Source organism: Mytilus galloprovincialis, chromosome 6 (genome assembly GCF_965363235.1).
Source record: "Mytilus galloprovincialis chromosome 6, xbMytGall1.hap1.1, whole genome shotgun sequence".
Taxonomy (NCBI): Eukaryota; Metazoa; Mollusca; class Bivalvia; order Mytilida; family Mytilidae; genus Mytilus; species Mytilus galloprovincialis.
The window spans coordinates 78513675-78525774 of NC_134843.1; the positions used below are offsets into that span (position 1 = coordinate 78513675).

The following is a 12100-nucleotide window of genomic DNA, read 5'->3' on the forward strand; positions in this document are numbered from 1 at the left end:
TATGACCATGTGATCAATTTTTTTTTTTTAGTTTTTAGTACTTTTGTTGAATGTCGATATTAGTTCGTTTTTCGATTATTTCCATGGTTTTGTCAGTTTGAAATGTCGTCGACTTAGGCTTGTGCATTTGAATACCCTTTTAGTGTCATCAGTGCCTCTAATAAAAAGGATTAATGTAGAAATTCTTCAAAGGTACATGTTACGTTGGAAGTATTATACAAACATAAATTATTAAACGAGTGATACGTTATTTTTTCTTTTTGGGAAATATCTAACAAATCTAATTCCAATGGCAAACATATGGCACAACAAAAATAACAAACTATTAAGATTATTTTATATTGGCAAATCGAATTCTTCATTTTCATTATTTGACCTAGATAAATCGTTAAGGATGTCTCCAGGCAGTACATTAGGTGCAAACCGTACAGACAAATCGATCTGCGGTTCTGTTGCCGGAAGTAAGTTTAAACACGAGTTCCTTGGTATTGATCTGTCTCTATTAGAAGTAGACTGACTAGGCTCAGGACTAGAAGAATCTATTGATTGAGTACTATCAATCTCAATGACATTGTTCATCTCAATATCCATGTGATCACTTCGTTGTGTTAAGTACACGTTTTTTATTTTTGAGATTAAATTTTGGTCAATACTTTTATTTATATTCAATTTCTCGGTGTCATAATTAATGTTGATATTGCCTAATGGTCTTTCGTATCCTAAATTATTTTTGCGGAAGCTTTCTAACTGGATGTGTTCCGGTGCATGCCCTACTTCCAAAGTTTCACTATAGCTATATATTTTTATGACTCGCTGGACGGTTGAAAGAATTAACCACACATTTATTACAGAAAAGAAAATAATACTAAGGAAAAATACTGTCAAAGCTGTATAATGCATAACAAATGGTGTTTCATGAAACATCCCCATTATTAAAAATATTACTGGAATTACTCCGCGAAAGACAATGGTTGTGGCACAACTGGCGACTGACATTTTTTTGTAAATACTCGTTTTATGTCGTCCTAATGTTTTCATAATTTTTGTAACTTCTACAAGAAATGTATTTAATTCAGTCAATATTCCAAGTATCCCTAGAAGCATGTTTTGTCTATACACCAATATTACACTGTAGCAGACAATAGTGACCACGTGATGGACAGTGTCCGTTCGGAAACGTGCTTTATCAATATGCGGAAACAGATATGCATCTTGTAAAATCAAATATACGTAGCGTCCAATATTTATTGCCAAAACTATTTGAATGAACACCGACTCTGACTGTTCTATATTTCCACTGAAAGGAACTCGTATAATGTTTGTAGAGCATATAACAATGATTGCTAGACTAGAAGATATTAATACTGTTACTTGTTCTGTAAATCTGAAATAAAAAAAGGAAAAATTACGAAGTATGATCTACAAAACATCACCGGTATAAAGATGCATTTCATGTATACGTGTCAAGTTCGTTGTAACGAACGTCGGTCAGAGGTAGTATGTGTTGTCTTGTTGTTTATTGTTTTTTGTCATTAGGGAAACTGGTAGTTAAATCGAACATAAACCATACTATAAAGCTTAACCGTTCAGAATCAAGTTAAACCCGTATTTCACTTTAGAAACTGCAGTTGAGAACAATTGATTTAAATCTAAACATGCATGGCCATAGTCCCCGTTAATTACTTATTTGCCAATTTCTAAGACTCAGGACCTAAAAATCTTTGCCTTGCTAGTTGTATATTATTGACCTGCATATTAGGCTTGAAATCGAATGTTCTGTCTTTTACTAAACTGTACTGAATTGTACTCGAAACGAATGTAAACTTTCCTGACCAGTCTTGAAGATTTTAGAAAAAGTGCACCAAGTCTTTTCTGTTCGTGTTCATAAAAACTATAGAGCACAATGAGACTTTTTCGATTAAGGTTAACTTGTGGTCAACTACAGTTTTAAAAGTGAAACACAGTTTTAATATGATGCTTAATGGTTAAGCTTTATGGTATGTTTTATGTACGATTAAACTGCACTTAGAACTAAGAGATGTTTTGGAAATAAACATATAATATGAATACAAATGTCATTCAATGAAACAGCAAGTGCAAGAACTGCGCAATAAAGCCAAATAATATATTGGTCGACACATGACAAAGGCCCTCTACATAAGAAAAAGATCTATACGCATGTCTAAAGCGCCAACAAAAGGTACAGTCAAGAAAGTACAAAATAAATTTAAAAAGAAACAAATACTGTTTCACAATAACAGGTACTGGACACAAACGTAAAAATTACATCTATTATAAATATAAAATTATGTCATCTTTTAAATACTCATATATCAGGGGCTATCCTAATTAGATTATTATTTCAGGAAACCAAAGTCGTGTGCTATGTCAGACTTTTCCAGATATAGTCGAGTACAAATTATTAGTCAGCAAAGTTTAGTATATAATTCAGACATTTCCTGGTTCGTTGTGTCAACCATGGATATGATAAGTCAACTTAGTAGACCTAGTACTTGCAAATGTGTGAAGGTCAAGAGATCAGATGATATATATATCTTCATTGTTTTTAAAACTAGACCAGTAGGTCATGTATGCTATAATTGTCTAAAACAAATGCACCATAAATTTTTCTTAACTTTATATTCTCTCTATTTCCGACTAAAACTATAAAAATTTTAAATTGATATAATGACTGCATAAATGGAATGTGAATTCATGGCAATGTTGGTTTTGGTTTGGTACGTCAAATGTTGATCTGAATATAAATATTAGAGATGTGGTATGATAGTCAATGTCTCAATCAGACTATGATTAATCAAAGTTCAAATCATGAATATCATTATAGGTGACAGTATGACCATCAATATTACAATGTACGAGAACACATAAATAACAGAATGAACCAGCGACAACCACTAAATTACAGGCTCCTGACTTGGGACATTGGAACATGCATATAAACATGAGCGCTCACTTTATCATAGGACAGTGGTGTTACAGCACAATATTAGAACAAACTGTTGCACATGGTTTTACTCAATAGATCGGTACAAAGCAAAGAAATAATAGACATAAAGCCACCAATATAAAGCTGTTTTATCTGCTGTATGTGTGAATAGTTATCAAAGGTACCAGGATTATAATTTAATACGCCAGACGCGCGTTTCGTCTACATAAGACTCATCAGTGACGCTTAGATCAAAATAGTTATAAAGCCAAACAAGTAAAAGGTGAAGAGCATTGAGAACCCAAAATTCCAAAATGTTGTGCCAAATACGGCTAATGTTATCTTTTCCTGGGATAAGAAAATCCTTAGTTGTCAGGAAAAATCAATAATAACGGAATAAATGGGAAAACTCTTGAAAGGCATTTGAAAAATCTTAGTGCAGATTGGTACACCGCAATAGTTCGACTTATCTAATGAAAGTATCTCATTAATCTCGGGTGTTTTTTTTTTCTTGAAGTATTTGGTTTTTGGTCGTTATCGAGTTATAAATATATTAAAGTGTATGCACTAAGAAGTAGTGTTTTAAATAATTTGATCGTTTCTTTATTAAATGTTTATACAATGGTAACGGTTTGAATAATCTGATAGGTGACTTCCTCGTTGTATAACCTCCAATGAAAGACGGTATATAAGTTAACTGTTTAAGTATACATTTCTACACGTGTTTAACAGGTACTTCCTAGTCCAATTGTAATGTTGTTAAAAGCAAGTTATAAAATACTTGAAATTCACGAGTACTTGGGTACTAGTTTTCAACTGTGTTTTTTCTTCAACTAAACGACTGAAAAAATATTACAAACTCAATCAAATGAATTGAGTTTGTAATATTTTTTTAGTCTTTTAACCAGACTTCATTTGATTACATATCATATACTTAAAAGCATTCATTTGATTTTTTTCTTGTTTAGAAATCAGAAATATGTAACAAAAAACATATTTTTTTGCAATATACTATTGCAAAAGAGAGGCAATTAATTCTATGAAATATCTTATTTAGATATAAGAAGGTGTGGTATGAGTACTAATGAGACAGCTCTCCATCTAAGTCACACATTGTAATAGTACATTTGTAAACTATTATTATAGGTCAAACTGCGTACTTCAACACTGAGTCTTTGAAAACAGCAAGCAATAAAGGGGTCTTTCATTTCTTTATTCTTAAATTGTTTACGCATTTTATCTTATTCTTTATCTATATATATTTCACATTAATCTCTATTCTTTATATTTTAACAACCCATTTTTCTGTATTCTTTAATTTCTTCCCCTTTTATTCTGCACTTTTAGCCAATTACTTACACCATCCAGACCATCACGTATTTGATAATTTCATCTTGTACAAAAGCTTTTAAGTCGCTTGTTTCGACGTTGTTATTTTATGCTGAATCGAACGCAGATTATGACTAAGAGTTCCAATCAGGAAGAGAAAGAAACATTTCAAAGCTTAAACTTTCTGCACTGTTTTTTTTTTCCAGTGGGATGATGATTATATTACATAATAACGATTTACTTCCTGGCCTTAGAGCTTTTATTAACAGTTCGGCTTGTTCTAATAACATCATCATCACATGTAGCCAGTCGTAGAATCGATCAGCATCATTTTTTTACATCGTAAATTAACAAGTTATTTTACTTCCTTTTTCCTTGTTGAATTATATTGCAACATTTGAAAAGCATTCGACAAAAAAACCTATTAAATTGGAATTGATTGCATTTTCAGAATTCAAAACTTAAAGTAATTGGTTATTATACTTTAACACAGGAGACTGTCGAGACATCGTCATGCTGCCATTAAAAATCCCGTGTTTTTAAAAATGTAGACAAAACATAAAAAAAAAAAAAATTACAGCAACCGGAAAAGGCTTAAGATCGATGTAAACGCTTTGCAACACGACACTTATCGACTACCACACGATACTATCACGGCAAGGTGTTGAATAACGTATAAAGAGTGTCAATATCTACCACCTTTATACGTTTTTTTTACTTAAATTTAAACGGGATTTGACAATACGTCTTGCTTTCTTTTTCTGCTGTAAGTCCCCTTTTCGGCACTAATGAACCAATAATTTACACTATATAAATGCTTAAATTGCGTTCAAAGTAAATAGGAAATTTCAGTATACAACACTCGAGCTAAAGAATCACTGTTTTTTGTCTTTACTGGTTGGTAGTTTATATTAACGAAGGTGTCACTAATACATGTAATACTGCTGACAATTATTAATGGAAATATAAGACACTATATATTATTACCGAAAGTACCATCAGTAAGGCTGACCAAAACCTGTGAGCATTCTATACACTAGTGTACCGTCTGAGGGTCCACAAAACTATACTTACTGCCGTGGTATTTGCCAAAAAATACTTTATCCGACTGGACGCTTGTAACGTCACGATCATCAATGCGTTTTTGAACGTTTACATTCGGTGTAATAAAGGTAGATCATAAGTAAATGTTTTTTGAGACAGAATTTTCTTACATTTTGCTAAAATGAAGAATTTACTATGCTTTTTTAAAAAATATAATAAAAAGTGTGGGTCACCGTACAATTTTTAAGCTATGAGTGGTTAAAAATTGCCTAAATTTGGTTAGTTTGTTCATGAAAAAGCACATAAGAGTGCATAAAAAAATTCTATGAGATAGAATTTTGAAATAAATTGTGAGAAAAAAGGTTTCATAATATGTTTTAAGAAAATAACAAGAAAAGAAGGTGCCACCAAACTTTATTTCTTGCCACAAGTAAAAATTAAAAATTTCCATATTAGCCCAGTATAAATTTTGTACTGAAAGAGTTTTCTCCCCTTATATGGCTCATTTGAAAAAAATAGTTTTAAAAACCAAAAAATTTGATATTTGTTAAAATATTTTGAATAATATAATAGATTAACAAGTTTTCTATATATTAATAAACAGTCTAACCATTAAATTGCAAATCTGTTTCCAAGTTTGCAGATTTGGCCAAATACATAGACCGATTTTTGACTGTGCTTGTACAATCCAAGATGGCGGTATACCATAAATCTTACGGCTCGTGAAATTTTACATTTTCTGGACTGGTATTTTTCGCAAATACCCCTCCTTAACATGATATATCTGTTTATTAAATATCTAGGTATCGTTAGATGAGAGAGGGTTAAAGTTCCCCTTCTCTGACTCACTGTAAGACTATATATGATGTATTAATTATTGTTACAGGTACAAGCCAAGTATTATTCTATCCATCTTGTATGGAAAAGGATTTATATAGGCTGAGACTTTATCCAATGTTTGAATGCTTAAACAATAAAATCTTTGGATAGAATTGAAAAACTGATTGAGAGACTAGAAACAGTTTGTGAAGTTAATTTGTGGTTTCCATCATTGATGAGTTTAGTTATATATCGACTGTACTGCGTTATTTTTAACCATATCAATTAATCGACATTATTTTATCATTCAATTGCTGAAGTATTATTCTGTGAGAAATGAACTTTTATCATATTGATTTATCGGAAACACACTTCCGCGTTCTCAAAGGTTAATACTTTTTGATCAAATTACAGCATATTGTCATGAAATCGTTTATCGGAGAAAAGAGAGAAAAAAACATCAATTTTCATTCTGTTATACACACGTCATAGATTTTATCAATTCATACAATGACATTTATAACATTATTCTTATAAATGTGAAATCCATTGCTTTAGCAAATTTTTTAATACATTTTTGAAAGAAACTGTACAAATACTAAGATGTGTTTATATTCTCAGCAAAGCCAATGCAACTAATTACTAGTATTAAACTCTTATAGTTGTAAATCCCATTGTTAAAATACTTGTTTAATTAATTTGATAATATTTTCTATTAATAAATCTAAATGTTATTATTAGAACATTGAAATAGAGAAAGCAATCACGACCTTACAACAAATGTTCAGAAAAACTATACATATAAAATAGTCATCGTACGGTATTTGATGGTGGGCAAGAGTCTACGCCTTGTAGTTAATTTTAAATCTCTTTAGGGTAGAAAATAATTTAAACAATTTCGGACGAATTTCCAAACTTCACAAAACATATCTTATCTTCATGTGGAGAGAACATACTTAAAATCCTGCTTTCGTTATAGTCGAAACGTACATTTATTTGAGCTTGCTGTTCGGTGTGAGCCAAGGCTTCGTCTTGAAGGCCGTACTTTAACCTATATTTGTTAACTTGTTATACATTATGACTTAGATGGAGAGATGTCTCATTTGCACTCATACCACATCTTCTTATTCATATTTAAATTCAAACCCAGAAAAAAGTACGTAATTTACCTTTATCTTTTTAACGGAAGATCAATAGACAAGTTATATATCAACAGTAAGTAGAGCGACGTAGTTTTGCTATAACTTCTTAACTTAACAGATGTAAATATATAGGCTTTTTATAAGGTCGGCATATTTCCGATTTGTATATGGCAACATCTTGGGCAATACATGTATATTGATTTTGTTTTGAATAAAAAGAGATCCTTCGAAACTAGATGGAGTAAAACTGGTTTTAGGTAGTATACCAATAAAAAGGGATACTTTGATACGATATGGAGTATCATGACTGGTTGAGGTACAATAATCTAATAAAAAGGGATACTTTGATACGATATGGAGTATCATGACTGGTTGAGGTACAATAATCTAATAAAAAGGGATACTTTGATACGATATGGAGTATCGTGACTGGTTGAGGTACAATGATCTAATAAAAAGGGATACTTTGATACGATATGGAGTATCATGACTGGTTGAGGTACAATAATCTAATAAAAAGGGATACTTTGATACGATATGGAGTATCATGACTGGTTGAGGTACAATAATCTAATAAAAAGGGATACTTTGATACGATATGGAGTATCATGACTGGTTGAGGTACAATAATCTAATAAAAAGGGATACTTTGATACGATATGGAGTATCATGACTGGTTGAGGTACAGTAATCTAATAAAAAGGGATACTTTGATACGATATGGAGTATCATGACTGGTTGAGGTACAATAATCTAATAAAAAGGGATACTTTGATACGATATGTAGTATCGTGACTGGTTGAGGTACAATAATCTAATAAAAAGGGATACTTTGATACGATATGGAGTATCGTGACTGGTTGAGGTACAATAATCTAATAAAAAGGGATACTTTGATACGATATGGAGTATCCTGACTGGTTGAGGTACAATAATCTAATAAAAAGGAATACTTTGATACGATATGGAGTATCATGACTGGTTGAGGTACAGTAATCTAATAAAAAGGGATACTTTGATACGATATGGAGTATCATGACTGGTTGAGGTACAATAATCTAATAAAAAGGGATACTTTGATACGATATGGAGTATCATGACTGGTTGAGGTACAGTAATCTAATAAAAAGGTGCTGTTTTCCGTTTAATGCAGTCGCCTTAAATCAGACCGTTGGTTTCATTTACCAGGTCGGATAAATATCAGTTAAAACTGGTTAAGAAAAAGAAATCTATCGAGACTGCATGAAAAAAGGTTCAATTTAAATATTATGATTATATCTTTACCCAGCCTACTAGCCGACCTTTCAGATCAACACAAACTCCACTACAAGTGGGGATGATTTCATGTGTTACGGAAGGGTACTAAACAGATCCTGCTACACAGATGGCACCCATTTTGTTTCTCATGTAAGAAAATCAAATTCGGTAGGTCACATTCGGGAAAAGGAGTGGGATTGTAGTTGCGACATTAGGAACATATCCTCTATCATCTGTGAAACAATCTGTTCATTATAATTTCTATAATTTCTATAATTGGCGACGTAACATAATAAATATAAACAATCTATACAGACAAGCAGCTACTAATATTATACATTATAATTATAACTAACAGCATGAACACAAATTTTGTTTTATATGAAATGTACATATCCAAATTATTTTAAAAAAAATGTGGTTTCAAATTTACAAATATAAAGTAAAATCGTTGAAAAACGTACAGTGACCAAATTTTAGTTGAAACGTGTGTTGTTGGACGGTAGCGTTTTCATTGGTGTGTATACTTCATTATATATGTCTGTTTACAAAATATGACCAAGAATAATAAAGGGCGTAATATTCTCAAAGTGTCTTTCAATGTTAAACACCATCAATTTAAACTGATTTTGACAAAACGTTTTATAATGTTTTTACAAAAAAAAAATGAAATTAGTCATTCTCTTATCGTCTGAAAATTGAAACTTTCATATGCCTGGATAGGAAATAAATAAGCAAATTATTCTACACAACTGCCTTAAAGCTTCGAGATTTAAACTTGACTTAAAGAAACTCAGCTTATATAATCAAATCCTGCTTTAAAACAATGTTTTATTTGGAACATCTGCCAGTAAATTTCTGTTGTCTGTTGAAATTAGTGACAGAAATAGTATAAAAAAACAAAAGTTCAAGTCACTGAGATCACATTTTGAAAAATGAAATAGAGTTAGTTGGATATATATAGTACTATACTATACTTTTAAAGTAATCAATTTCAAAACTGGACGTATTTTTAGAACATTTGTACTAATATAAAGACGGGTTTCAATATAGATTTATTATTCTATCTTATTAGGCTTAAACTTATTAATAAGTATTATTATAGGACGAAATGTTGACCACTGACCAAGGATTTGTATAGTATAATCCAAATCATTGCACTGACCATTAAATCGTGAGCTAAGTCTATTCATTATAAACTATTTCCGTAACTTGTGAAAATAATCACTATATTCACCTGAGATGACATAAACTTAATTTATCAAAAAGTATTAATTTAATGTAGAAAAGTAAATAAATCTAATGAATGGTGTCAAAGGAATTACTTTGTACTGAAGTAAATCAGGTGATGGTCTGACAAGTACATACATTTATACGACCCCTTAAGGAATATTCGTTCGTGTGAAAGCAGAACTTAGGTGGGCTCGACAGAAATCTGTTTTATAAAAACAAAATTGAATCTGTATAAAAGGGAAACGCAAATGAATCAGTAAGGAAGTTGCACATGAAAAGGAAAAAAAGGAACATCAAAAGAGTCCTTCAAAATAATTAAACCCAAGAATAGCCTAGACAGTGGTCTTTTAGGAAAAGTGCCGAAACGACATAATACGACCCCCCTTAAAAGAAAACAACTAAAGAAGGATATATACAGATCAAGCAATGCTCCACAACGCTTTATAAGGGACACCAAGAATAGATAAAATAAGACAAGTATACCTTGCATGCAATGGAAAATTAAAAGACATTTTTTATGGGAAAAATATTAAACATCCTCGTTTCCCACCCTCTCCACCTGTTTTAATGAAATGATCATTATCCATTTCCATAATAGGGAAATTCCCGATTGACAGGAATAGCCTTTTTAAAGAAGTTGATAGAAGTTCAAAACAAAATCTTTTAGTTTGGTCTCCTGGTGTTCAGAAAAGATAAACATGTTTTAAAAAGATGACAATGGGGAGGGGGAGGGAAGCAGTCAGACCACTAAGTGGGGTGGAAGACTTCAAGTATTGTTTACTTTTTTTTTTTTTTTTTATCTATCAAATCATTTTGATCAGGGGGCGGATCCAGCCATTCTAAAAGGGGGGTTCCAAACCCAGAGTAAAGGGGGAGGGGTTCCAACTATATGCTCCCATTCAAATGCATTGATCGTCCACCCCTCTCTGGATCCGCTAATGATTTTAATATTGATCTGTGGTGCAAGTATGGGTATCCATCCTACCAATTAGTTTTCATACATATTAATACAAAAAGTATTTAACCTCTAAAATTGTGCACTCGTTAGAAAAAAAACCAGTTTTATTTGTTTTGTTTACAAAACCAATACATGTCAAATGATGAAACAGGTGAAGTCAATAAACAGAGTACAAAATGTAGCATATAAACCAATTCTTCATAAGAAAGAAAAAAAGAAAAACTCGGAACAATGTCCTAGTCTATTAATATAAGTTAAATTGAAACTTACGCTTTAGAAAGATCTTGTGTTTTATCCTGATATACTTGACATATATGAACGATGCAGTGATTCGGCCCACAGCAACATCGGTCTTTTAAGCATTTTTGTAAACGTTCACAAGCACAGTATAATATAGTACACACATTAACAGAAAGTGAAACGGCAAACAGAGCATTTATTGGTACTACCATACTATTAGTCCACTGAAATAGTAACTTTACAACTGTCCAATGTATGTCAAACATTGAAAAAAATATATTAACTTTTCTTAACTGAATAAATCCGTAACATAGTAGAAACTCTGTTCATTATTCAAAGAATATAGCGTAGTTTGACTAAAGCGAAAGGAGAGTTGAATTGCATGTCAATACGGAAGAGTGCACTGATCTGTAACCGACTACCTTGTATTTATTGTTAGCCAATGTAATTTACTTCCTGGTTTGAAATCGATTTTGATAAAATCCATTACTAGACCTATAATTGAGTTCGTCGTGTTGCTGTTGAGTGGATTAGGCAATACATGCGATTATTATTTATGTTTTAAGGAAGTGATATTAAAAATAAATAAAAAGTGTATTGAGGAAATATCGTCTTCTGTATTTGATCATATTGATCAATATGTGTCAAATCGATTTTTTTTTATCCGTGTTATCTAATCATATTGGTGTAATTCCCATTTATTTATTATTTCTTAAAAAAAGAGAAGGAAAATACGACGTGGGCGTTTAAAGTTCTTTACAGGTATATCCCAGAATTTGTATTTTTTAGCATGTAAATGTTTTTTTTATTTGTTTAGACTTTTAGAATGTCATAACGAATTCGAAGAAATAGTGATCATTTTATAGATACAGTTTCATGAAGTCTATATACATTTCTATTTGATGTGCATGTCGTTCTGATATAGGATTTTAGAATGACATTTACAAATAACAAAGCAGTGGCCTATTATTGGACTGAAATGTTGAATAAAAAAGGGGGGATTGAAGAAACTTCTGAAAGTGAAAAGAAAACCAGTCTTTCTTTAATCTTATTATGTAATGTATAAGAAAAAGTAAAATCACAAAAAAAAAAAAACTGAACTCGGAGGAAAATTCCCAACGGAAAGTCCCT

General features: G+C 31.4%; 1 protein-coding gene across 1 annotated transcript; it reads right to left on the reverse strand.

The window, feature by feature from the left end:
- Positions 1-325: 325 nt before the first annotated feature.
- LOC143080420 (uncharacterized) lies at positions 326-11383 on the reverse strand. The gene is made up of 2 exons (XM_076256264.1): positions 11000-11383; positions 326-1384 (listed from the first exon to the last, which is right to left on the reverse strand). Exons 1-2 carry the CDS (start codon positions 11233-11235, stop codon positions 337-339), a joined length of 1284 nt encoding a protein of 427 aa, XP_076112379.1. The 5' UTR covers positions 11236-11383; the 3' UTR covers positions 326-336.
- Positions 11384-12100: the final 717 nt, after the last annotated feature.